At 45.7% G+C, this 27,758-nt stretch overlaps 3 protein-coding genes across 4 annotated transcripts; 2 read left to right on the top strand and 1 right to left on the bottom strand.

The window, feature by feature from the left end:
- The first annotated feature begins 14,788 nt into the window (after positions 1–14,788).
- Positions 14,789–16,438, top strand: LOC123075034 (E3 ubiquitin-protein ligase PUB23-like). Its single transcript, XM_044497725.1, has one exon. It carries the CDS (start codon positions 15,016–15,018, stop codon positions 16,270–16,272), a length of 1,257 nt encoding a protein of 418 aa, XP_044353660.1. The 5' UTR covers positions 14,789–15,015; the 3' UTR covers positions 16,273–16,438.
- Positions 16,439–18,428: 1,990 nt separating this feature from the next.
- On the top strand, positions 18,429–26,653 carry LOC123079864 (histone-lysine N-methyltransferase ASHR3). Of its 2 annotated transcripts, XM_044502692.1 has the most exons (11): positions 18,429–18,899; positions 20,147–20,272; positions 20,471–20,626; positions 21,508–21,534; positions 21,716–21,833; positions 21,939–22,038; positions 22,317–22,410; positions 22,738–22,816; positions 24,364–24,535; positions 24,625–24,705; positions 25,960–26,653. In XM_044502692.1, exons 1-11 carry the CDS (start codon positions 18,540–18,542, stop codon positions 26,027–26,029), a joined length of 1,383 nt encoding a protein of 460 aa, XP_044358627.1. In that variant the 5' UTR covers positions 18,429–18,539; the 3' UTR covers positions 26,030–26,653. The 2 variants fall into 2 exon arrangements, with proteins under 2 accessions (XP_044358627.1, XP_044358626.1); XM_044502691.1 differs by having other exon boundaries at positions 24,625–26,653.
- Positions 26,390–27,307, bottom strand: LOC123079865 (protein EARLY RESPONSIVE TO DEHYDRATION 15). Its single transcript, XM_044502693.1, has 2 exons — positions 26,944–27,307; positions 26,390–26,861 (listed from the first exon to the last, which is right to left on the bottom strand). The coding sequence occupies exons 1-2, from the start codon at positions 27,203–27,205 to the stop codon at positions 26,671–26,673; spliced, it is 453 nt and encodes a 150-aa protein (XP_044358628.1). The 5' UTR covers positions 27,206–27,307; the 3' UTR covers positions 26,390–26,670.
- Positions 27,308–27,758: the final 451 nt, after the last annotated feature.

Here is a 27,758-nt window from a genome sequence, read left to right as displayed (position 1 = left end):
ATGAAGATATAATCGCTCATCGACGACATCAAACAAAAGGAAGGATGGAGCGAAAAGTTATTGAAACCACGGATACGACACAAACTCGGAATCAAGCTTGTTGTTCAAGGCGAAATGATATGACGAGGAAAGTCGATGTAAGCTTAGCTCATCGTCGAAAATTGTGCTTCGGAAAGAAGGACCAGATAGCACAGTTAAAAAGTTGCACGATAATGATATAACCGATCAGGCTAGGAATGTCTTGAAGGGTTATTAAATCATAAGCAACGAAAATTACTTAGAGTTATTGAATCGGAGTGCGGAATCGATTCACTTAACGATGTTCTCGAGTGACTAATAACTCAGAACCCGAGGGAAATTGGAATTGGCAAGAATAATAGTTGATGAAGAACTCATAAGAAGTTATGTAGTTCCGTGGTATTCTTGAGATACCATAGTGTAATGCTCGACGGTAGATCAAAGTAAGGGTTGGACGGGTGCAGTGATCTGCAGAAGACAAGTACTTCAACTTGTCCGAGAAATGGTATTTAAAAGGAGAACATGGCCGGAACAACGATTGCAAAATGCCAGATCCCAGATATAAGATAAACTTATACCAAGGAAATATTTATTTGAAGAGAAGCTTTAATGATACGATCTACATCGTTTCCATGGGCATTAACACAAAGTTCAAGGTCGACTCCCACTTCTCCAAATGCGAGACCATTCATTCACTGCTCTAATAAAAATGATTTCACTATGAAAACCTACCGGGTGAATTACTAGAGGAGTATGACCCTAAAAAGTTTTCAGGTCTCACAGATTAAAGAAGGCATAAGGTACCACAAGTTCCAAGAGTAAATATCACCAACTCGAAAGCAGAGCATGGTTGGCCAAATCAGAGAATAAAATTTACTAATGGCATTATGTATCAGGGAAGAATTCACAAGGCGATTAAATATGAAGGACATTGTCGAATAATAATCCAACCAAGGATTTGACGGTCGATAGCGGAGCTGATGTGAGCATCGGCACACAACCAGTTGAAGAAAGAATGCAAGGGCATCATATTATAGAACATCTGAATGATTCGATGCTTAGATATCAAAGGAATTATGATTTCCAAATTGAAGGATCAGAAGAGGACGCTCTGATCAAGGGTGGATAAGTTCAATAGACCTAAGGGTACAATTGACGGCAAATAGATTGGTCGTGAACAAGCTCATGTTTAAAATGACGTCTGAGCCGGAAAGATAATTTAAAATGATCAACTAATGATTGCGTGCATTCGCACTCATGTTGAATCAATAGGATCAAAATGACGGTGCCTAAGGAGACTAACGAATATTGCCAAACATATGGAAAACACCCATAATGCAAGCAGACAAGTATTGCAGAGCGATAAGCTACTAAGGATTTTTGGAGGATCGAATAGTATTTCGAAGACCAATGTGAAACACATGAACAACTGGGGATGAACGGATACTCGATAAGGGCGAGAAATTATCCATAGGGGTATTCAGGTGGCAAGGAACTGCAAGGCAGTAGGCACAAAATATTCTCAGAACAATAGAAAGGATTTCAAGGTATCTTGTAATAACAAGATCTACTGGGAATAAAAGTAAGAACGGCAAGTGTATGAATTTATCCATAGGGATATTTCGGTGGTAGGGAATTGCAAAAGCAACAGGCACAAAGTCTCAAAAGAGTATCGGAGAGTAACTTCGAAATCTTCTGGTGCAGCCGGCGATCATCTGGACTGAAGGGGCTCTCCGGGGGAAAGTGTTTTCGAGAACCTAAAGTTAGATTTCAGAAAACCATTCAACCCGAATAGCGAGAGATCAGAATCCCAGAGTATAGACGAGGAGTAAAAGATTCTAATACCACCCGATGGCGATGTGGGGCCGTAAGCCGCACAACCATGTTAGTAAAAGTTTTGTAAAGTCTAGACTCGACTTCGGCCAAGGAGTGTGGAAGGGGGATTCCTATAGGCAGTCGGCTCTGATACCAACTTGTGACGCCCCCGATTCAATCGTACACTAATCATACATGCAAACATGTACGATCAAGATCAGGGACTCACGGGAAGATATCACAACACAACTCTAAAAATAAATAAGTCATACAAGCATCATAATACAAGCCAGGGGCCTTGAGGGCTCGATTACAAGTGCTCGATCATAGACGAGTCAGCGGAAGCAACAATATCTGAGTACAGACATAAGTTAAACAAGTTGCCATAAGATGGCTAGCACAAACTGGGATACAGATCGAAAGAGGCGCAGGCCTCCTGCCCGGGATCCTCCTAAACTACTCCTGGTCGTCGTCAACGGCCTGCACGTAGTAGTAGGCACCTCCAGTGTAGTAGGAGTCGTCGTCAACGGTGGCGTCTGGCTCCTGGGCTCCAGCATCTAGTTGTGACAACCAGGAAGAAGGGAAAGGGGGAAAAGGGGGAAAAGCAACCGTGAGTACTCATCCAAAGTACTCGCAAGCAAGGAGCTACACTACATATGCATGGGTATATGTGTAAAGGGGTAATATCGGTGGACTGAACTGCAGAATGCCAGAATAAGATGGGGATAGCTAATCCTGTCGAAGACTACGCTTCAGGCCACCTCCATCTTGCAGCATGTAGAAGAGAGTAGATGGTAAGTTCACCAAGTAGCATCGCATAGCATAAACCTACCCGGTGATCCCCTCCTCGTCGCCCTGTTAGAGAGCAATCACCGGGTTATATCTGGCACTTGGAAGGGTGTATTTTATTAAGTATCCGGTTCTAGTTGTCATAAGGTCACGGTACAACTCCAAGTCGTCCTGTTACCGAAGATCACGGCTATTCGAATAGATAAACTTCCCTGTAGGGGTGCACCACATAACCCAACACGCTCGATCCCATTTGGCCGGACACACTTTTCTGGGTCATGCCTGGCCGCGGAAGATCAACACGTCGCAGCCCCACCTAGGCACAATAGAGAGGTCAGCATGCCGGTCTAAATCCTATGCACGCAGGGGTCTGGACCCATCGCCCATTGCACACCTGCACGTTGCGTACGCGGCCGGAAGCAGGCCTAGCCTAGCAGGCGTTCCAGTCCAATCCGGCGCGCGCCGCTCAGTCGCTGACGTTACGAAGGCTTCGGCTGATACCACGACGTCGAGTGCCCATAACTTTCCCACGTAGTTGGTTAGTGCGTATAGACCAAATGGCCAGACTCAGATCAAATACCAAGAACTCGTTAAGCGTGTTATTTTGAAGTAACCGCGGACGCCGACCAGGGCCAGGCCCACCTCTCACCTAGGTAGTCTCAACCTGCCCTGTCGCTCCGCCACAAAGATCCACACAGAGGGCCGTTGGGACAAAGGTCCTTTCAGCCCCCAATCCGTGAATCACTCGTGGGTGCTCCACAAGCCGACCCGACTTTAGTCACCACATGTATCATGTATAAAGTATATAGTATAAACCCGTGATCACCTCCCGAGTGATCACAGCCCGATAGTATAGCATGGCAGACGGACAAGAATGTAGGGCCACTGATGGAATACTAGCATCCTATACTGAGCATTTAGGATTGCAGGTAAATGTAACAACAGTAGTAGCAAGGACATGATATGCATCAGGATAGGATAAACGGAAACAGTAACAGGCTACACTACTCTAATGCAAGCAGTATAGAGAAGAATAGGCAATATCTGGTGATCAAGGGGGGGGCTTGCCTCAAAGCTCTGTTGCACAAGAAGAAGGGTCGTTGGTGATGTAGTCGTACTCAAACGCATCAACGCCGGTCTCGGGGTCTATCGAAGAAGAAGAGGGGGGGAAGAAACAGTAAATATGGAGCAAACAAAGCATCACAAAATATAACAAGGCAATACGCGGTGCTAGGGTGATCTAACGCAGGGGTAGGTGATACCGGCGAAGGGGGAAAACATCCGGGAAAGTATCCCCGGTGTTTTACGTTTTCGGATAGATGAACCGGAGGGGGAAAGTTACGTGTTCGCTATGCTAGCGATGTGTGGTGGACGAACGGGCTACGTATCCGGATTCGTCTCGTCGTTCTGAGCAACTTTCATGTACAAATTTTTCCATCTGAGCTACGGTTTATTTTATATTAATTTTGAAAGATTTAATCATTTTTAGAATTAATTTAATTCAACATTATCCAGAACAGTGCATGCTGACGTCAGCAGTCAACAGGGGTGTTGACTGGTCAAACTAACGTGTGGATCCCGTTCGTCATTGACTAGACTAACTAATCATGATTAATTAGTTTAATTAGTTGTTTGGTATAATTAATCAAAATTAATTAAATTAATTAATTCTTTAATTTATTAATTAATTTATTAAATTAGTATTCATTTATTTTATTACTATTGTTTTTTTAATTTCCATTTTTTTAAACGTTCTGGGCGCGGGCGAACGGGTTACAGGGCGGGCGGCGCCAGGCGCCCGACGGGGCAGCCTCGAGCACGCGGGCGACAGCCGCCAGGGCGCGACGCGGTGAGGCAACCGCGGCTGGGCGGGGCAAGGGGCAGGAGCAGGGCACCGGAGCGCCGGAGGTGGCCGCGGGCATGGCGTCTTCGCCGACGCAGGGGGGTGCAGGAGCGGGGCAAGGTCGACGCCGACGATGGGGGAAAGGCGAGGCGATGCAGGGGCGGGCGCCTGGCAGAGCAGCGGCGGTGCGCGTGGGGAAGGAGGCCACGACGAGCGTGAGGACGACGCCGGAGCGGGGGCAGCGGGCAACGGCGAGCGGGCGCCGACGGGGGTGATGCGGCGCGAGCGGGTGACGCACGGGGAGAGGCAACGATGGGCGGTGGAGTGCGGGGACTGCGGCGAGCGCGTAGCTGGGCGCGGGCGTGCGGTGCGCGGGCGCATCCAGCGCGGGGTGTCCGTGGTCGCAGTGGGGCGCGCCGTGGGCGTGGCGACGTGGGTCAGGCGACGCGGGCGCGAGGGAGACAGGAGGAGGAGAGGGGTGCGTGCTCACAGCGGGGAGTAGGGACGGGGCAGTGGGGGTCGGGGTGGTCAACAGGGACGACACGGCGGAGCGGGAGGCAGGCCAGTGGGGAGGTCCAGCGAGGCGGCGTGGGCTTCGGGCGGCGGCGAATGATGACGAGGCGGCGGCGGCCTCCTCCTCTCGATCCTGATCCAATCGGGAGAGAGGGGGGAGATATTTCGGGGGGGGAGTGGGGGGTGTCGGTGGGGCGAGTGGGGAGTGGGGGGAGGTTTATGGGGTGCGGGGGTGGGCCGGCCTGGTGGGTCGTGGCCCAGTAGGGGCGGTGGCCTGCTGGGCCGGAGCCCCGGGGGGGTTCTTTTCCTTTTTCTTTTCTTTTTTCCTCTTTTGTATTTTCTTTCTTTTATTCATTTTCTCTTCTGTTTTAATTCAATTGAAAATATTTATGCATTTTATAAAAATGTGTCTTCTACACCATAATTATCTATGTAATATTTAGTACAAACCAAACATTTTTATTTTAATGTTTGAAAACTTTTATTGTTTTCCTTTAATTAAATTTTGAATTTGTTTCGGTTTTGAATTATCTAGAGTTTATCAACAGTAACCGAGGTGACGTGGCATCATTAGCGGGGGGATCACTGTAGCTTAATTATCCGGCAGACTCAAAGCCCGACCACGGCAGAAGATAGAGAGAAAATGAAAGTCATTCCCTATGCCTCAACCATAGGTTCTATAATGTATGCTATGCTGTGTACTAGACCTGATGTGTGCCTTCCATAAGTCTGGCGTGGAGGTACCAAAGTAATCCATGAGTGGATCACTAGACATCGGTCAAGAACATCCTGAAGTACCTGAAAAGGACCAAGGATATGTTTCTCGTTTATGGAGGTGACAAAGAGCTCGTCGTAAATGGTTACATCGATGCTAGCTTTGACACTGATCCGGATGACTCTAAGTCACAAACCAGATACATATTTATATTGAATGGTGGAGCTGTCAGTTGGTGCAGTTCCAAGCAGAGCGTCGTGGCAGGATCTACGTGTGAAGCGGAGTACATAGCTGCTTCGTAAGCAGCAAATGAAGGAGTTTGGATGGAGGAGTTCATATCCGATCTGGGTGTAATACCTAGTGCATCGGGTCCAATGAAAATCTTTTGTGACAATACTGGAGCAATTGTCTTGGCAAAGGAATCCAGATTTCACAGGAGAACCAAACACATCAAGAGATGCTTCAACTCCATTCATGAACAAGTCAAGGATGGAGACATAAAAATTTGCAAGATACATACGGATCTGAATGTAGCAGACTCGTTTACCAAGCCTCTTCCGCGAGCAAAACATGATCAGCACCAAGACTCCATGGGTGTTAGATTCATTACAATGTAATCTAGATTATTGACTATAGTGCAAGTGGGAGACTGAAGGAAATATGCCCTAGAAGCAATAATAACGTTGTTATTTTATATTTCCTTTTTCATGATAAAGGTTTACGATTCATGCTAGAATTGTATTGACCAGAATCTTAAATACATGCGTGAATACATAAACAAACACCGTGTCCCTGGTAAGCCTCTACTAGACTAGCTCGTTGATCAAAGATGGTTAAGGTTTCCTAACCATACATGTGTTGTCATTTGATAATGGGATTACATCATTAGGAGAATGATGTGATGGACAAGACCCATCCGTTAGCTTGGCATAATAATCGTTCAGTTTTATTGCTATTGCTTTCTTTATGTCAAATACATATTCCTTCGACTATGAGATTATGCAACTCCTGGATACCGGAGGAATACCTTGTGTTCTGTCAAACGTCACAACGTGACTGGGTGATCATAAAGATTCTCTACAGGTATCTCCGAAGGTGTTCGTTGAGTTGGCATAGATCGAGATTAGGATTTGTCACTCCGAGTTCCAGAGAGGTATCTCTGGGCCCTCTCGATAATACACATCATAAGCTTGCAAGCAAATGACTAAGGAGTTAGTCCCAAGGTGATGTATTATGGAACGAGTAAAGGGACTTGCCTGTAACCAGATTGAACTAGGTATGAAGATACCGACGATCGAATCTCGGGCAAGTAACATACCGATGGACAAAGGGAATTATGTATGTTCTCTTAATGGTTCGATCGATAAGGATCTTCATAGAATATGTAGGAGCCAATATGGGCATCTAGGTTCCGCTATTGGTTATTGACCGGAAAGGTGTCTCAGTCATGTCTACATAGTTCTCAACCACGTAGGGTCCGCACGCTTGACGTTCGTTGACGATATAGTGTTATATGAGTTATATGTTTTGGTGACCAAATGTTGTTCGGAGTTCCGGATGAGATCACGGACAGGACGAGGAGTCTCAAAATGGTCGAGAGGTAAAGATTGATATACTGGAAGTTGGTATTCGGACACCGGAAGTGTTTCGGAGTGTACGGGGTAGTCATCGGAGCACCGGAGGGGGTATCGGACACCCCGGGGAGGATGATGGGCCTATTGGGCCTTTAGAGGGGAGCACCCCAGCCCACAGGGGGCTGGCGCGCCCCCTTGGCAGTCGACCAATGGGGAAAGGAAAGGGGGAGATTCTGCCTCCCCCTTCCTTCCCTCTCCCCCTTTCCCTTTCCCCCTCCGACAAATAAGGAAGGGGGGCGCGGCCAGGGAAAGACCCCAAGTAGGATTCGGCCTACTTGGGGCGCCTCCTAGCAGCCTTCCCTCTCCCCCACACCTATATATATGTGGGAGGGGGCGCCTAGCACACCCCAGACAATTGCCTAGCCATGTGCGCCGCCCCCCTCCACCGTTTACACCCCCGGTCATATTTTCGTAGTGCTTAGGCGAAGCCCTGCGAAGATCACTTCACCATCACTGTCACCATGCCGTCGTGCTGCTGGAACTCATCTACTACCTCGTCGTCTTGCTGGATCAAGAAGGCGGAGGACGTCACTGAGCTGAGCGTGTGCAGAACGCGGAGGTGCCGTGCGTTCGGTACTAGATCGGTTGGAGCATGAAGAAAGCTCGACTACATCAACCGCATTGTGAAACGCTTCCACTCACGGTCTACGAGGCTACGTAGACATACTCTCCCCTTCGTTGTTATGCATCTCCATGGATAGATCATTGCGTGTGCATAGAATTTTTTTTGTTTTCCATGCAACGTTACCCAACAACATTGGGCTAATCTATGCATAGGGGTTGATGCACGTTTCCGTCCTACGTTCTCCGATAGAAACTTTGGAGTGATTCTTTGTTGCACGTTGAGGGATTGTTATATGATCCAATTATGTTATCATTGTTGACAGATTTTGCACTAGTGAAAGTATGAACCCTAGGCCTTGTTTTCAAGCATTGCAATACCGTTTTTGCTCACTTTTGTTACTAGTTACCTCGCTATTTTTATATTTTTCAGATTACAAAAACCTATATCTACTATCCATATTACACTTGTATCACCATCTCTTTGCCGAACTAGTGCACCTATACAATTTATCATTGTATTTGGTGTGTTGGGGACACAAGAAATTTCTTGTATTTGATTGCAGAGTTGTTTGAGAGAGACCATCTTCATCCTACGCCTCCCACTGATTGATAAACCTTAGGGCATCCACTTGAGAGAAAATTTCTACTATCATATAAAACTCTGCGCTTGGAGGCCCAACACGAGTCTACAAGAAGGTTGCGTTGTAGACATCACTGAGCCAACCCATCCTTTCGGTCCGGGTAGTGGCCTAACCGCCCTTGCTATCCGAACATGCCCTGGTTGTCAGAGACTAACTACAGACTAGTAGTTAAGGATACTATTTGAAACATAAAATGGAAGCTCCACCGATTACGTGTGCAGCCTCAAACCCACTCCACTGGTTGGGGATGTCGTATCGCTAAGGGCATTTCTAACTGATCCGCTAAAAAATAGTGGGGATCCGGCCGAGTAAACCTTAGTGAAGTATATATACTCCACTAAGTTTCCGCCGGACCTAGCCGAACTCCTAAATTTAGTGGAGTAAACTTAAAATTTGGTTTATGCATTTTGTCGAACATCTAGCATGCGTGTCTGTGATTCCCCGGCCTGGCCGCTGGTTGTCGCTACAAATGCATGTTGCTACCACTGTCGTCTCCCTCGTCCTAATGCTACTGCTGTTGCTGCCGTCCTCGGCGCTAGCCATGCCACTACGACCCAAGGATCGTCGACACGCTGCAAGAGGAGCCGCACCAACAACATCAGGAGCATCACGGACTATGACGAGGCGACATGTCTCGGCGAGGGCGGCTTCGGCTGCGTCCTGTGGCGAGTCTCCTCACGTGCACGCCTGAATCAAGAGCAGCACGGGCTCGCGGAACCGGCGGCGGCCCTGCTCGGTGATGCAACAGCTCAGGGAAGGAAGGGGACGAACGCATCGACTTAGGGGAGGAGGGCGATGGAGCAGTGGTTGGAGCCGAGGCTTGCCGGTGACGAGGGCGACGGAGCAGTGATCGAAGGAAGGTAGACGGCGCAGCATGGGGGGAGGCGAGGTCACCTACGAGGCGGGAGGTCGCCGCCATTGACAAGGGAGCTTCACGCGAGTCGCTGATCGGCCACAGGAGGCCTTTGCGTGAAGAAAATTTATCCTCGGCCGCCTCCAGACATAGTATATTTAGGAATCGAATAGGCGCCGGAGGATAAATTATCCTCCTCTATATGACATCCTTAACACCAGTACACCTTAGAGCACTGAAAAAGACCTTATAGATGAGCTAAGAAATCACAGAAAAGAAAAAGATGAATTGACTCCAAATAAATGGGAAAGCAAGCCACAAGGCCGAACCAACGACCCTTTCTCTCTTCCCGGGACGTGTGTATCATTTGTCATCGCCCCCTCCATAATTGGAACCACGTATACGCTCCATCACTAAACAATCCCGCGAAGTATTCAACATTTACGTTCTTTTCTAATGGTATCGGGTCGTATTTCGGTCCAGGAGTATTAATACATATCCACGCATCAACCTCACACACCAGTAGTACTATATAAATATACTCAAAATCTAGAAATTTCGTGCCTGCGGAATTATGAGCGCCCGCAGTGCGGCCACCATCACATCGATCGAGCACCGACGCGCACCGGTCCGGTCCGGTCCGGCTGGCCCATCCAGACGGTGACGCGCTTAAGCGAGCGCGCAGACCGGTCAGCCCTTTCTGCCGAGCTCAAGGAGTTCGAGGCGCACGAGCAGCGAGCTTTTCACATGTGCTCGAACCGTCGAGCAGTCGCTGGTGATGGCGAGAGCCCAAAAGGTCAACTCCGCGCGCGCGTTCCCACGGCAGCCATGCATGCACTGGCCCGGCCGCCCAACGTGGAGTATCATGCAGATGCAGGCGTTCTCCCAGTCGGACCATCGAAGAGGCAGAAAGTAAACGACGTTGGCGTTGGACAGGCACTTCCATCCACCACCACACGAGCTGAGAAGAACCATTCACTCATCGCTCCCAAAGTCAACCCAGGCAGGCATTTTCAGTAAGCTAGTAACCTACACAGTTTTCTAGACTATATTATTACCTCCATAGGGGGTATGAACACGTGTGTAGTGTCATGCAGCGATGTATTTATTAGGATATAGACTCATTGTTTCTTGGAGAGTGTGATGTTCCGGTAACTTAGAGGGTGTTTGGTTCCAGGGACTTTTTTGTGTTGGGACTAAAAGAAGTCCCTAGCAAACCAAACCGGGGGGGGGGGGGGGGCTTTTTTGGGACTTTTTGCTAAAAGTCCTTAGAAGCACCACCTTGAGAGGAAAAGTCCTAGGACTAGAGAACCAAACACCACCTTAGCTAGTTACCACAAGCACCTCTCTCTTCATTAAATATATGCCACATAAGCAAACTTGTATTGGAGTGTGTGATGTTACTCCTAAGTTCCTGCCCATTGTGACCAGCCTTATATGTCCTTCGCATGTCTCTAGGTCGTTAATTAATTTACCAATGCAATATGAATTGTACTTCCTCCGTTCCTAAATATAAGTCTTTCTAGAGATTTCAGTATGGACAACATATAGATGTATATAGACGTAGTTTAGAGGGTAGATTCATCCATTTTGCTCCGTATGTAGTCTATATTGCAATCTCTCAAAAGACTTATATTTAGGACGGAGAGAGTATATCACAAAACAATTATTGAAAATAATATATTTGAAGTTTATAATAGTATAAGTTTTGTTATTATAATTATTGAAAACAATTATTGAAAACAATTATTGCTCTTTCTCAACGCACCCCCCTATACCTTGGTAGCTAGGGAAAACTCTCCCCTCCTGTACGCATCAACTTCACATGTATTGTACACCTCCTATACGAGTGCGACCACTATCGGTTCGAGGGTTGTCGTGGGGTTTTTTCAGTCCTCGTTGCTACAACGCTCGGGCGGATGACGACGTTTCTTCTTCGAGTTTGCCTTCCGGGCTCCGATCTTCTTCGAGTTCATCCTTGTGGACGTAGTCGACGGAGCTCCGACGTAGATTCCTGTCGTCTTGTTGGGGCGGTGAGATTAGTGTTTCTCATCGTGTGGCGAGATTTGGTGTGCTTCAAATCTATCCAAGGGTTCAACACAGACAACTGCAGCTCCAGGGCGTTGGTCCTTAGGGCCACGTGCATGAAGACTTCCTGACTGTCATCGACAAAGTCAAGCCGGCTCCGGTAGGAGAGCGGCGACATTGGCGCGTCGGCGGCACGTTCTGGTGACAATAGTGGTCGTTCAGTGGTCTCAGGATCTCAATGCAATTGTCAAGCCGACTCCGGTAGGAGAGCGGCGACATTGCGCGTCGGCGGCTCATTCTGGTAACAATAGTGGTCGTTCGGTGGTCTCGGAATCTCAATGTAATTGTCAAGCCGGCTCCGGTAGGAGAGCGTTAACATTGGCGTGTCGGCGGCTCGTTCTGGTGACGATAGTGGTCATTCAGTGGTCTCAGAATCTCAATGTAATTTTTATTATGTTTGAGGTGCTTCCGATGAACTTTGATAATAGATATGTGTTATTTTTGCCCAAAAAAACTCATATTCTGTTGGTTAAATTGTCCATCTAGGGGTATATGTAAGCATTATAAAATCGAACGGATGTACTATTGAACTAAAACTGCGTCAATTATATTTTTTTTTTTTTGCGAGAGGCGTCAATTAATTTGTATAGGAGGAAGTAGTATATGTGGACACCATAGCAGCTAGCACAGCCACAACTGTTAATTACGCTGGAAATTGGTTGACAACCTTCGATTTAATTAGTGTCGATAGAGTGATGGAAGAATCTTGGTTAGCAATTCAAACCCTTCTTTTTATGAAACGTCGGGGACGAGATCTCTTGAATAGTATTATCGTTGACATGATGCAAATGTACTTGGATCCGGACTGCACGGATCTGGAGTGCAATGTAAGCTGGAACCTGGAATGATCCATTCGGGAACATGTTTTTTTTTTTTTTTTGCGGGGATTCGTGAACATGGTTAACTACAAAGAGTCTTGTAATATGTGCACCCTGTTCTTATAGCAGCCGTGGTTAAATGGATGGGAGTCTGGTATATAAGATGATATCTACCATACGGAGTACTCCCTCCATTTTTTTAATACAAGGTGACTGCATATTTTTATTTCTAAGAAATTTGGTCATTAATTTTACAACAAATATGAGTTATATGCCACAAAAAGTACATCATTGCACGTACAACAAATATGAGGCATATAACTCATATTTTATCGACCAAAATTACAAGTCAAAGTTTGACACAAAAACGAAGTGGCCATGTATAAAAAACGGAGGAAGTATTCAATTTATTCTCGTAAACTCTATGTGCCCCCAGATTTTGCAAAACTGTGGATGGAACTGCTGTCCTAGTATAACAGTTTGCTCAGCTGGAATTTCTTGTTTTGCGTGTTTAGATTGGAACCAACAACACAGAATATCAAATAATTCGTTGTCCAGCTAGATTCAGGGGTTAAGAAGAAGTTGAGCACTGATTTATACGATAAATCATCATTTAGCGGGATTCAACCATTTTGTTTTGAAAAACATTGAGTAAAATAATCTATCTTAGTAGGACACACAAACATTAAACCTAGTGCACAACCACCTACTCCGAAATAGGTTTTTGTCCCGCTGTATAAATAAAGCAACCACCACGTCCATACAACAAGTCAAAATGCAGCATATGAATAAAATAGTCTGATGGGCATCAACACAACCACATCCACCTACACTCATGGAATTCAACTACTATTTGCCTATACGGGTGGCATCTATACATCACCAATTCATAATCAAAGGATACAACATACATTTTGTTCCTTGCATGGTTTAGCATTTTGCTCTTTTGGATTGATACTCGGAAACCACTCCTAAAAATTACCTTTAAAAGTAATATCATTAAAACAAATTTGTCAATATGGTGGCAAAATGCTACTAATTGAGCGCCAATCTAATTACATCATATCATGAACTCAACAAATTTGTGTTAATGATATTACTTTTAAAGGTAATTTTTAGGAGTGGTTTCCAAGTATCAATCCAAGTGTCCATTTGGGCCATTGCGAGCGCCAAACATTTGCGTAATATAATGCCGCGAGAGTAATTGTTTTGCCTTTTGACCGCTTGGCGGTCTGCTTGTAACGAAACCTCTTCTTAGTTAATGAAAATGGCAAATCTTTTGCCTTGTTTCAAAAAAAATATCAATCCAAAAGATATAGCTTCAGTTTTTTCTTCAAAATGATTGACTTGTAGATCTATCTAAAACGACAACTTTTGAGAGCCAGATCTTGTAAAAAAGTTAGGATAAAAGATAGGACTATATAACCCCTGTCTAAAAGACGACATGGATATAAGAAAAGATAGATCGTAGCCATTGAAAGAGGGATCCATGGAAAGATTCTGAAGGCGCGGGACTTAGAAAACTCAGCGTGACAGGTTGGAGCAGATCATCATATTTTCAGATCGATCAGGTGAAGCATTAAACAAGTCAGAATTAGGTGGTCAAAGCCTATGGGATGGCGGCACCTCGCCGCGGTGCGCACATCTCAATAGACGGAACATGGCGGCACCCAGCAGGGTCAGAGATCTGAACATTAACAACACGGCTCACAGGGCAGGGACAGCGCGATTCCCTATGCTCCTGCCTATTCGTACAAATATGTTAACCTCTGCAATTTTCCAGGTCAACCGTTCGATCGAGCCTCCCCACTCTGGCAAGTTACCAATCGCATCCCATCCCATGCAGGCTCACTTTGCGCAAAGGGGGCTGAGCTTGTAGACATTTCAGGAACCACACACATGGGGGATTTCCGGCAAAATTGGAACTACCGGTAGGAGTTTTCTGAGCTGCCGATGGGGGTTTACGGATGGAACTCGATCTCTCGGAGGTCCTGCACCAAGCAATCGGTGGTGTGTCAAACGTTAAGATCGTGCTACAGCCAGCTCGGTAGGACTGGATCAGCTTGCGCACGCACCTGGCCAGTCAAAGCTAGCTCGCGGTGGTGAAGGAAAAGTCGAGGCCGCCAATGGGAGCTGCCATCTATCTATGGACACCACATGTTTCACAACCGTCGCCTACTTTTCCAACGTGAAGGTGAAGGCCGGAGAAGCGAAGCGAGAGGAGAAACCCAGCTACCGCGACGTTAACGCACGAACGCTCCACAAAGTCAACTATCCAAAATGTCAAATGGAGGAGTAATTACGGACCTAATTTGGAAATAGTACAAAGCGAGGGCCTAGCACGTGAATGTGGCTCCACTCTGACCCGAGCCGCGAGCGACCAGTAAACAAAGGGCAGCCATGTGATGTGATGCATGTGAACACCACTCACGACGAATCCCGACGCCTTAAAATAATCCAGAGGCAACAGCTGCCTCGGCAACCCGCGCCCGCTCCGCTGGTCTTCTTCGTTCCAACTTCTTCTTCCAAAACCCACAGATAGCTAGCTCGCTCGAATAAACTAGAGCTCCAGCTTGCGGACGCGCGCGCACCGGCCACGGGCTACCAACCGGCTTACTATATATCCCGCCCCGGCGCCCCACCGCCATTTCGTCAACCCGCGGCGCATTTCGTCGGACGCGTCTAACCTGTTGCGGCCGAGCGAGCTAATCAACTCCGGAGAAGATGTCAGCAGCCATGGCGGCGCCGAGCGCGCTCCCGGCCGAGGTGCCTTCATACTTCCTCTGCCCGATCTCGCTGCAGCTCATGCGCGACCCGGTCACGCTGCCCACCGGCATCTCCTACGACCGCGCCGCCATCTCGCGCTGGCTCGCCGCGTCCGCTGCGCCGGCCGCGTGCAGCACCAGCCAGCGCACCTGCCCCGTCACGCGCCAGCCGCTCGAGCCGGAGCTCCAGCTCACGCCCAACCACACCCTCCGCCGCCTCATCGGCTCCTGGGTCGCGTCCGTCTCCCCCGGCTCCGACGTCGAGGGGGAGGTGGCCGCGCTGAGGCCCGTGCGCCGGGACGAGCTCGCGAAGCTGCTCTCCGACGCCGCCGCGGCCCAGGTCGGCGCGCTCAGGAAGCTGGGGGAATTGGTGGCCGAGTGCGAGGACACGAGGGCAATGCTCGAGTCCCAGGATGGCGTGTTCGACGCGCTGTCTCGTGTCCTCACCGGCGCCAGCGCTTGCTCCACTGCGCGGGAGGAGGCCGTCGGGGTCCTCTCGTCGCTCCGGATCCCGGAGCAGGAGCTGGTCCGCGTCGTGTCCAGGCACGGCAACCTGGCGGAGTCCCTCACGGCCGTGCTCCGCTCGTCCAACCTACAGTCGCGGGCGCAGGCCGTGCGGCTCGTGAGGTCGCTGGCCGACGTCTCCGTGCCGGCCTGGGTCATCGGGCTCAACCAGGAGCTCCTCGCCGAGGTGATCCGCGTGGTCCGCGACCGCGTCTCGACGCGCGCCACTAAGGCGGCGCTCCACGCGCTCTCCGCGCTCTGCCCGTACGGCCGGAACCGCGTCAAGATCGTCGGCGCCGGCGCGGTGCCGGCGCTCGTGGAGCTGCTGCTGGACGAGCCCGAGCGGCGGGTCTGCGAGCTCGCGCTGGCCGTGCTGGACCGGCTGTGCACGTGCGCCGAGGGGCGCGCCGAGCTGGTGGCTCACGCGGCGGGGGTGGCCGTGGTGGGCAAGAAGGTGCTGCGGGTGTCGGAGGCGGCCAGCGAGCGGGCGGTGCGCGTGCTGAGGTCCGTCGCGCGGCACGCGGCGACGCCGGCCGTGCTGCAGGAGATGGCGCAGGCCGGCGTCGTGGGCAAGCTGTGCCTGGCGCTGCGGTCCGAGCTGTGCGGGGTCAAGACCAAGGAGAAGGCGCACGAGGTGCTCAAGCTGCACTCCAGGATCTGGAGGAGCTCACCGTGCTTGTCTCCCAAGTTCTTGGCGCTCTACCCTTCGTGACGATCAATGTCTCACGACTCCGGTCCCACTCATCAGAATGCTCAGCTGTTGATTCATTCTTTTTCTTTGTGTTGTTGTTACCTGTTCTTTCAAAATTACTTGGATCCTGAGGGCACTGGTTCGTGCCAACAAAAGAGAAATACATCGACACCGAGCTTTTTTGGTTGCTTACTTATTCTTTGGAGAATGATCCCATCTCTTTCCTCAGAGATGATTTTGCCATGTTTGATGCTTAGTGGATTTTTTGCGGACGATGCTTCGGTGCCTTAGCACCTACCTTTGTGTCTATGACATGTGGGCCCAACAAGTGGCTGGCCCACATGTCAGTGACCCAAAGGCAGGTGCCTTTAAGGCACCGAAGCTGCATCCATTTTTTACTCATGACTAGTGATCTGATGGTGTGGAGTGACCATAAGCCTTTCTATTAAAAAAAACTGTGCAAATGCTGACACTCGTGTAAATGTACGAACACTCATCTTATGAACTATGCAAGCAGACCTTGCCCCGATGAGCACCTCTAAAAGACTAAACCGCAAATCTTGAGATTCACGAACTTAACACATGAGCCTCGTAGTTGACGAGAACCTTGTCTCCTTGAAAGGAATGAACACTAAAAAAATTGAAATAAATCCAGGAAAATACAAACACCCATGCCAAGTCTAGATTTTGAAGCCGGGTGGATTGACCTTATGATTGTCAGGCCATCTACAATGCGTCCCCTAAAACGGACACACTATCTGTCAGGGGACTCGTCCACGAGCGCGGATACAGGAGCCAGCCATCCAACCGCATTCCCTAAACGTCCGACATGGTCCGACCTCTTTCATTCCAAATGCATAGCAATATGAGCAAATTAAAGTGCGGTGTTTCATAGCGCCCGATCACAACCAAAAAGAGGTGCATCTCCATAGTTTTTACATGCGCCTGATCACAAACGTTTCAGTTCAGTGGTCCATGCAAAACGGCATTTTTGCATTCCCATTGAGATCCAACTCGTCCATCCTCTTGATCAACATTTATGTATCTGTCGAAGTAGCTGCGAGCTCAACCAAGTTCGACCAAATTGCTAGCACTATCCGTGACAAGAAACAATAGGGGCTTCTCTCACGACTGTGAGTGCTATAAGGTGGATCATTGGGTCAGCCCCATTTGGGTAGAGGTTTCCTCTGTATTTTTTATTTTAAACTTGTTTCCTGTTTATCTTTATTTTTTCGGTTTTCCTATTATTTTATTTCCTTATTTTTCTTTTTTCGTTTGACTTTTGGTTCACCCCTTTTCTGTTTATCTTAAAGAAATATATTTTTACATGAACATTTTTCTCAAATTACATGTATATGTGAGTGTTTTTTTAAAGGGGCGAAAAATTTCAAAATAATATGAACACATTTGTAAGAGAACTTAAAGCTTTTTAATTGCAGGTTTCTTGCCTTGGACAGTTTTTTTATTACATGAACATTTCTCAAATTATGTACCATTTTTACATGAAAATTTAATAAACGAGCAAATATTTTTTTAAATTACACGAATATTTTTTTAAGACGTGAACACATTTAGAGCCACACCTATTTTAATACATAGATGCTTAATGCATGAACATGTATTTAAACCACATGAAGATTTTCAGCATACAATTATTTTATTACATTAACATATTTTTATTATGAAATGTTTTATTTAATCACATGAACATTTTCTCAAATTGCGTGAAACATTTTGTTAAATTGTATGAAACAGTTTTTAGGAGTACATGAATATTACTTTTAAATTTATGCAAACATTTTATAACACACATTTATGTTTACTTTTATTATAATGTACTGCAGTTGTTAATAATTTATATAATTTTTAGTTTTTTTAGAACAGTGTATACTGTACTTTTTAGTGAAAATTTCGTTTTTTTTAGAGAAAAAAGTGAAAATTTCGTAAAATGAAGAAAACTGCAGGTACTACTTTTATGGGCCGCACCCAAGCCGGACCATTTGCGGTCTTGCGGATGCAGTGGCCGATTTGCCTTAACGGTCGAAATGAGCGTTGTTTAAGCGTTACAATACAATCACCGCACCCCGCGACCCCACTCCGCCACTAAAAAGAGAAGAAAGGAACTACCCAAACCGCAGCCGCGCTTCCCCTTCTTCTGCTTCCCGCCCTCCCCCGCTCCTCCACTCCGTCCCTCTCCGCCCCGCAACCTCCCCAAATCCTCCCAACCCCGCGCCGCGCGTCGCACCGAAACCCTAATCCTGTCCCGTCCGATCGCCGTGTAAGCACCAATGGCGGGGCCTCCCCGCCCAGCGCCGGCCGCTCCGCCCGTCCGCCGTTCCGCCCGCCTCCGCCCACAGGCGACCCACCAGCCCCCCTGCTCTCCCCCGCCACCGTCCCCGCCGGCCGCGGCGGGGTCTCCAGGAGGAACGGACCCCCGACGGTCGGTGCGCATCAGCGTCCGGACTCGCGTCCGTGGCCTCCCCTCGGCGGCGCCGTCGTCCTCGCGGATACGGCGCAAGTCCCCCGCGGCGCCTCTGCGGCGGACAGTACAGGCATGCGCGGAGGAGTGGGGGGCAGCGAAGGCCGCGTCAGGCGCCCCGGCGGAGGAGTGCGTCCTCCCGTTCCTCCAGAAAGGCGCGCCGAGGAAGGTACGTGCCACTGCCAGGCCGGCAATTCAGTTACCAACTTGTGTCAAACAGGACTTTGATGACAACGAAAATGTTAGGTTTGCTAGAAACGGGATGAACTGATAAATGGGGGTGATTGTCTGGTGGCACGGAACTCGGGACAGAGACCGAAAGGGGAACATGGTTTGGAACAAAGAACAATGAGTCTCAATGCGGTTATTAGTACTCCACACTGAGAGCAAATGATACACTAGATGGATTTGGATACCACCATAGAAATTGGAGAGTAAACAAGAACTGTGACAAAGATGTGCAAATCAGTGGAATAAGGGTTATATCTGAATAGGGACATCACCACACTAGAAAATGTGAGGTGGTTATTCATTTTATAGGACAATTGGACTGAGGGCACACACTGTTTCCGATAGTTGCTCACAACTAAAGAGCATGGAGTACTTCAGAAACATGTTACAAAATGTTAAATTGAGTTCTATAACATTAACCATATGAACTGGACGAATAGTGGCATCTCAAGTTATGTATGCAGAGCACATATGGAAGAATTTAGCTCTATGCCAGAAAAAGAAGCTACAGCACACAGGAGGAACTATGTGTCTTTTCAGTTAAGGTAGGAGATGAGACTCAAACTCTTGAGCCCAACGACATCACCTAAGTGCGTGTAACCTGAAGAAACTGATTTTTTTGAAGAGGGTAGATTTTCTTAGGAAATATGGATGCCTTCCAAAGTATATGTTCCTGGAATGTTCTTTGGACAAGATGCTTTGACAACCTGTATAAAAAGTGACTGCATATGTGATCACCCAACTCTGATAGAACTGACAGAAGAAGGCTGTAATATTGAGAGTTCAGTTAAACACAAGTGTTGTGCCGTTGCTTGTATTCATTCTCTGTAGCTCTGGTTGCTGATAAATAAGGGAACAATAATCCTGGAATATGCTATAAATCTTGTAATAAGGGACATCAAGGTGATCAGGGTATGGAATCTTCTGCATAGAAACACAGTCAGACTCTTATAAGTTAATTAAATATTAGGTGAAAGCTTGGTCGAGAAATGAAGGAAGGATGCCAAGTAACACTTCCTATAGGATTCTGATCCACTTTAAAGCTTCTGAATATAGGATACCAATATCAAGTGATTCTGTTCACACAGTATTTTAATGTGTACTCCGGATGTTACCAAGGTAGTGTGAGTGTGATTCCCTACTGATTCTCTAAAAGAAGGAATCTTTAAAATCCTTTGGATTTAGGTTGAATGCCTGATTTGCTCGAGGAGTATCCTGCCCGATGAAAGGACGCGATGCTCAGGTCATCACTGTGAAGTAACCTTGCATAAGGCCTGTTCTGAACAAAGTGATGGAAGCTGCCCTCGACATGTAAGTTGCTGAAACAAAGTTACAGATCTAAAAAAGCAATTGTATTTTTTCCCAAGATTACAAACAATGATATACTATAGATATAAATGCCTATCTGTGCATCCAATGAGAAATAATTATATTTTGTTTCGTTGAAGTCTTTGTTAGTTTGAACAATTTACGATTATTTATCCCCTCATATTTATGTTAACTGTGCAGATATGTTTTCACTGCAAAAGGAGAACAACTTGGCACCGGCTGAAACATGTAATGCCTGCATGTACACAATGTTCGCTGCATCAAAACAGAATGACTGGGTCTGTTGATCCTTCAAAGCTAATGATAAGTTGGAGTATTTGGCCATCAACGAGTGAGGTTGATGCTATGCTTCATCCACCCTATTTGGTGCTTCTCTGTCAGTTTCTTATATAAAATATATCTTCAGTGCCTACAAAAATATAGCAGTGTGGATAATTGGGTTTTTAACCAGCATCATGGCAGTTTATCCTAGATAACAGCGACTGAGTGTCTACAGTTTTCTACTTAATAGACAAGAGCTGAGAATTACAATAAAAACATGGTAAGCTTATTTAGTATTGGGTTGATATGATTGTTCAGTATTGGCTGATGAGAGAGTAGTATAAATTAAAGCCTTTAGTGTAATGAAGCACAGGGATGCAAATTTGAATTATACCTTCTTCGTGACCATAGCCCTCAGCCCCACGATTCCCAATTTGTACAGGCTATTGAGCAGGTTCTGTGACGCACAATAAACCTTATATGCTCACGTACCGACAGTCTTTTACCATATCAAGCATATGTTCTTATTTCGTATCACCAATTCTGAAGGTCTTATTATGAAAGTTGTTTTTGCACTCTGGTTTCAATTTTGTAACTTCTACTCCATCCGTCCCATAACATAAGAGCGTTTTTGACACAAGTGTAGTGTCAAAAACGTTATTATATTATTGGACGGAGGGAGTATTAGTGTATCGACAACGGAGGGCCTCTTTGGATAAGTTGGTCTGCAGACGGCATCCTCCAATAGTAAATGCCTCCAATATGCATTTCAAAAATATTCTCTTTGCTGACTACTTCTCATTAAATCATTAAAAGAAAGAATATTCAACAATTTGTTCTATACCATTTGCTTTAATATGGTTGAATGCATTTTGTTTGATATCTCTATTTCTGTAGGCTTTGGTTATTTCTGTTGTTGTTAATGTTGCTGACAGTGTGATATGTTCTTCTTACAGGGTGCAGGTCCAGCATATAACATTGAGGTGGTTAATAGTTCCACTGCACATTTGATTCTCTGTATTGTTGAACACACAGAACTTATCCAATTTTGTTTCTCTGTCGTATTGCCTTCCTAAAAATGTGATGTTGGTGGACTATTAATGGTTTTGTTCTTACAGTTTTTCTTTGATCTGTATTCATTGTTGAGTATTGATTCATTTACAGGAAGCCTTCCGGCGATTACCTCTCCCGTATGCTGATCAAGAGTTCAATATTAACCCTATTAGGAAGGAGGAGTTGGAAAGTGTGACAAAACCACCTCCATATGTACATTTGAAGCATAGTATCCTTCATATGATTGCAATTTAAACTAGTTCAGTTTCCCTTTTATATCTTTTTCATTTTTATCTTTCAACTTAGGAATTTTTCATTTCCTCAATGAGCTAAGATGTGTATTTTGTCAAGAAGAAATGTGATGGTGATGTCATTGAAGCTAAATGCAGCGATTGTGACCCTCCTCTGACCTGTCAAATAAGATGCTCGTGCAGGTACAGGCCAATTTAATTATTATGTCCGTGCTTGTGGGGGTTCCTTATTCTCTGTGTATATCTTTGTTTTGTATGAGTTGATTCTCATCATAATTGAAAGCGCTTATAATTTTTCAGATTATTATACTCCAATTGAACAGCAAATGTTTTTTCCGATGTCTACTGTAATGCTGTATCTTAGAGTTTGGAGTATGTGTATTCTATAAAATGCTTCTACGCCTTCATTTTACATAAATGCATGTACAATTTTTGATAGAAAGTTAAGATAATTCCTACAGGTCTGTGTCCATTAGCTGCTCTCAGGCTTGCAAGTGCTCAAATAAGTGCAGTAACAGACCATTTCGCAGAGAGAAAAGGATCGGGGTTGTTAAGGTAAGGAATTCATTGGACTTCTTCTGTTCATGTTTTGAGAAGACAAAAAGTAATTAAAGGTTTAACTTGTACACCTTAGAATGTTTTTACAATGTTAGCATACTCTTTAATTTCATGACTGCTCTTCCTTCTCCTGTTTCTATAAAGTATTTTATTTTATTCTTCTATTTCGAGTTTCATACCTAAACTTGATCTGGTGCACCAATATTATAAATATATTTTTGTTTCCTTTTATTTGTGCATCTTGTTATTAACTTTCTTTGGTAATATAGTATGATTAAGATATTTTTGTGTGGCAAATAACTTCCTGATGGAATTTTTCTGTAGACACAACATTGTGGATGGGGTGCCATAGCATTGGAAACCATTGAGGAAGGTGATTTTGTGATAGAGTTTGTCGGAGAAGGTATTTGAGATTCGTTCTTTGGTTTGCTTTATAATCTGATTGTAGTTCGTTTAAACCCCTTCTTCTGCTGCAGTTGTTGCACTAATCATTGCTGCTTCTTATGTGCGTGTTGAATCAAGTTACTGTACAGTGATTGAAAGAACTTAGCAGATAAGCTTATTAATGCTGACCTTGATTAGTATTCAACAATAGGTACTCCTTTCCGTACCTGTTAACTTTCCTGATTAGCCCTTTTCATTGGTTCTTGTTTCAGACATCCAGAAGGTTACTTAGGCCATGTACAATGCTAGGTGCTTAGAGTACTGCTTAGAAAAAATAAACTGGTGCTTATCTGTACAGTGCAGGTGCTTATCACAACTGGTTCTTGTTTTCAACCTGAGCTATTTTAAGTTAATTTGTAAAAAAGGGTATACCTATTTTTGCCTGCTTTGCAGTTTACTTATAAGAAAACATTCATTTTCACACATCAACATGCCCCAATTCAGATGCACCTCCTTAAGCAATTGCTGGTAGTGTAACTTTAGCATCATTTCGATTTTAAATTTCCTTCTGAACCACACACAACTCCCATGGGATGTGACCCACAACAAATGTGAGCGCGCGCGCACGCACACACACACGGCTACTCGATTAGAACCATGCTCAGGCCCTGCACACCGTCCCTGTCCCTAGCACACGCTTCTTCCTGGGTGATTTGGGTGAGCCTGAAGATGTCTGGGCTTGCAACATTTAAGGTGCAGTCACTTTGCTGTTTCCACAGCCACCAGGCCATGAATGGTCAGGGAAGCGATGAATTCGCATTGCCACGCCGGAGCTTCTTTATGTCTACTCCTTTAACTAAGTCATATATGTTTGTTTGTGTGGAGATATGTTCTTTTCTTTGGTGTTATTGTTCTCAGCATATGGCAACAATCTCCCAGTTCAAGGAATTGCGTATTGCTATGTATTACTCCCTCCGTTCATAAATATAAGATGTTTTGGATATTTCAATATGGACTATATACGGACTGAAATGAGTTTACAAACACACTAAACGTGTCTATATACATCTGATTCATAAAAAAGTCAGAACATCTTATATTTGTGAACAGAGGGAGTACCATTCTTTTATCTGTGCCCTGGACTTTTGTGGCTGTTGAAAATGAAATTAAGGTCTTGTTGCCATGTGTCATGAACCTTACCATCATCATTACAATAAAGATGAGAAAAACCGAAGCAACGATACAAAACAGATTTGGTGCCTCCAATTTCTTTTGGATCGACTCAACTTACTAAAGATCCTTTTGGGCATCATGTCCAATTTCCGTGCTTGTGGTCTGTACAGGAGACTGTGACTAGTGATTACCTTCCTAATTATTATGTGTGAGCTATGCTGCTATTGTGCTGGAACATATTGCTGTTAACTTGAGTTCATGTCTGTCAAAATCAAAAGCTAGTTTCATTGCTAGAATAGATACTAAAATATTAATGATTGGTGCTCAACTCAGTGTACTCTTCAAATTTGTAGATCATATACTATTTTATAATTATTTAATGCCCCATCCCAGTTATAGATGGCGCGAGATGTGAAGAGAGGCTTCAAGACATGAAAAAGCGCCGAGATCAAAATTTCTACATGTGTAAAGTCAACAACAACTTTATAATAGATGCAACATTCAGAGGAAATGATTGTCGCTTTTTTAACCACAGCTGCAGACCTAACTGTCAGTTGGAGAATTGGTAAATCTCTTATTTGCAGAAGCTTAGCTTACTGCTCCTTTATTCTCTAGAAGTGTTTTTTAGGGCTTAACTGAGTTGTCTGTCGCCAGGCAAGTAAATGGCAAGACAAGGTTAGGTGTGTTTTCTTTACAGGGTATACAAGTGGGTGAGCCCTTGACCTACAATTACAGGTACATGAGAGACTCAATCAGCCTATCATTTCATATACGTTTTTCTGTTATGTACTTCTCCCTCCTTTTATAATGTAGTGCATATAGATTATATGAAGTCAAACTTAGCTATATCTAGAATATCAAACATATACAATATGAAAACTTAACTCACAATGTATCCAATGATATGCATTTGGTATTCTAAATGTAAATATTGTTCTCTGTAAACATGGTCAAAATTTGCAAAGTTTGACTTTTGGAAAAAATCTATACACACTACATTATGGAATGGAGGGAGTACTCACATTGACGTTTGGTATAATTTGTATGCATTCTAACACCAGCAGATCATTTACAACGTTAATTTGTGTAGCCATACAGATGCTTAGTTGGATCTTTATCCTGACTAAACCATACACCTTTAGAGAATAAACGATATGTCTCTTATCATTTTTCCTTTTCTGGTGCTCCACTGTAAAAAAAAAATCTGGATTCCGTTTTATGTTTCAGCATTTGTACTTTGTTTTCCTGGCTTTACATTGGTCAATAAAAACTGACACCATAGATAAATAAAATAAAATCCTAATGATAGCACTAGGTTTACCTGGAAAGGATATGTCAGCAGTGGTGATGCTAAATCCAGTATCCCTCGGTGTCAACTGTCAAGTGTCAACCTTTCTGAAATCTTCCAAACTTCAAGTATTCTGATGCAATATAAGTTCAACATAGCGGCAATTTGCATGTGGCACCGCAATATTAATTCTCCAGAGGCATCAAGCACTAATTGTTACTATAGTTTTAAGTTCTTGTGTATTCCACGGCATTTGTTAACACAGTAATGGTTGATTACTTGTTGACAAAAAACTTAGGGCCGAGACATTATTGCGACTGTGCATAGGCAGAGTTCAGTGTAAAATGGTACACCCTCCGGCTCATAATATAAGATGTTTTTGACTTTAGTGTAGTATCCAAAAACATCTTACATTATGGGACCGAGGGAGTAAAAGATAGCCAGATTAACCGCCTCCAAACCAACTAAACCGGGGAAGCTGAAGCAGAAATGCAATTCTCGCCCTAGATTCTGGATTTATCTTTGACACATAGCACTGAACCTGAGTAAAATATTTAGCATTGGGGAAGCACTAAAAAACTTCTCCTATATTGCTTCACTTGGAAAATTAGTGTTGCAAATACACAGAAGAGATGATCTAGTGACCTCACGATAGATGTTTTATGATGTACATCTCAAATTTTTTTGGGTCCATCTTGTAGCTTCCAGCAGCATTTTGGTCCACAGACGGAATGTTTCTGTGGCGCTGAAAACTGCCGAGGGAAGCTGTGATAGGTAAAAAGACTGACCGAGGGAAGGTAGATAACAGCTCTGACCGAGGGAAGCTGTGTCTCAATGCAAAAGTACATAGCAGGAAATGGAATGTATAGCGAAGATTGATTCAGCAGCTTGGTACCCACTCTTCTTCCAAGTGTACAGGTTTTACTCCATAAAAAGTCTGAACATAGTATAACAGATGCCGAGAGCAAACTGTTTAGTTAGTTCTTATCTCAAATAGCAGTCCAGTTTAGTCATTCTGGATTGCGAAGTTGAATCTCTGCTTTTCTCCATCAGATATGTATATGCATCATTGTGTTTCATGCTCTATCTTTCAAAGTTTAACAAAATCACAGCGCCAAAGATGAGGCAACGAAAACCGGAAAACCATTTGCACGGAATAGCCATTGTATCACTGCATCTTATTACACACTACACCATTTACAGACAACTGAACACATACGCAGCGCAATTGACCTCCGCTCGATCTTTGGCTGAAAACTCAAACTACGACGACACAACAAGATTAAGCAAGGCTAATTGAGAGCAGGAGAGCTCGCAAGACAACTAGGAGTACTACTGTTTTTTCTAGTATTTTTCTTTCATTTATGCCAAGATCGATGGATCGACGCGGAATGACGGGGTTCGTCGGTCCCTTAGCGAGGCTGCTGGATTGTGCGGGGGCTGAACCTGCCGCCGCCCAGGACCTTGGCAGGCGCCTTCTCCGCATACTTCGGGACCTCCGGCGGCGAGGCGACGTGCGCCCGCCACCACTTCTCGATCCCCCAGGGCGCCACCTCCCCTCCGCTCTTCTTGACGGCGGCTTCTCCTTTCCTCTCCTCCCCATCTGCTCCGAGCCACGGTGGCAGGTTTAACAACAAGGTAACAACCGTGAAGGAAAGTAGATCTGGGCCGGTCTGGTCACGTACCGTTGTGGCGCGGCGGAGGGAAGAAGGCGTCGCTGTCGTCTGGGCCTTCGTCGGCGTCCAGGAGCCCCAGGTCGCCGTAGTCGCGGAGCCAGCTGTCGCGGAAGGACGGCGAGGAGGCGACGAGGCGCCACCACTCGGGGGAGAAGTCCTCGACCTCCGCCGCGGCCGCCTGCACGGGGGCGGGGCGGCACCAGCTCCCCGGCACGAAGGGCTCCGCCCACGGGTTCAGCCTCCCGCCGTTGCTGCCAGTCACCACCTCCATGGTTGCCTGTAGTACTGTATCGTTTCCTCCTCTTCCCCTCTCGGTTTCGAGCTCACTGGAGTGGGATGGGATAGGAATGGGAATGGATGGTGACAGGTACGGCGTGGGGTGATCACGATATTATAGTGCGCTTCTTGGATCTTTTTGTGCTGGCCGGTCTTATCCGTTGTGGCGTTCTTATCCGTTGCGGTGGATATTACCACGTTGTGCGATGGGTACGGCACGCTGTTTTCCTATCGGCGGCGTGCTGCCCCCCTCCCCAAGGATCGTACTATTACTGTGCGCCACACCGTATCAATTCGAAGGAAACATTGGATATTTAGTGTCATTATGCACTTTCTAAATGCTCCTATATTTCTTTATGGAGAGAGTACTTACAAGGGTTATGTTCAGAAATCCTTTAGTTCATGGATTGTTTTTGTTATCTTGGTGTCAAAAAAGGATGGACCGTGATTTATCCGTGTTGATTGCATAGCCATCAATAATATTACTGTTCGATTATCATACTACTCCCTTCATTTCAAAATATAGCGCTTCATCTATTCCCGTGGTT

The sequence above is a fragment of the Triticum aestivum genome, chromosome 3D, assembly GCF_018294505.1.
Source record: "Triticum aestivum cultivar Chinese Spring chromosome 3D, IWGSC CS RefSeq v2.1, whole genome shotgun sequence".
Taxonomy (NCBI): Eukaryota; Viridiplantae; Streptophyta; class Magnoliopsida; order Poales; family Poaceae; genus Triticum; species Triticum aestivum.
The sequence above is the reverse complement of the archived record's forward strand: the minus strand, read 5'-3'. Positions and strand labels throughout refer to the sequence as shown.

Coding starts and splice junctions, on each gene's coding strand:
- LOC123075034 (XM_044497725.1), top strand. CDS start 15,016: ATGTCAGCAGCCATGGCGGCGCCGAGCGCGCTCCCGGCCGAGGTGCCT.
- LOC123079864 (XM_044502691.1), top strand. CDS start 18,540: ATGGCGGGGCCTCCCCGCCCAGCGCCGGCCGCTCCGCCCGTCCGCCGT. Junction 22,817..24,363: donor GATAGAGTTTGTCGGAGAAG/GTATTTGAGATT, acceptor GCCCCATCCCAG/TTATAGATGGCGCGAGATGT. Junction 24,536..24,624: donor AACTGTCAGTTGGAGAATTG/GTAAATCTCTTA, acceptor GTCTGTCGCCAG/GCAAGTAAATGGCAAGACAA.
- LOC123079865 (XM_044502693.1), bottom strand. CDS start 27,205: ATGGAGGTGGTGACTGGCAGCAACGGCGGGAGGCTGAACCCGTGGGCG. Junction 26,862..26,943: donor CCCTCCGCCGCGCCACAACG/GTACGTGACCAG, acceptor GGCTCGGAGCAG/ATGGGGAGGAGAGGAAAGGA.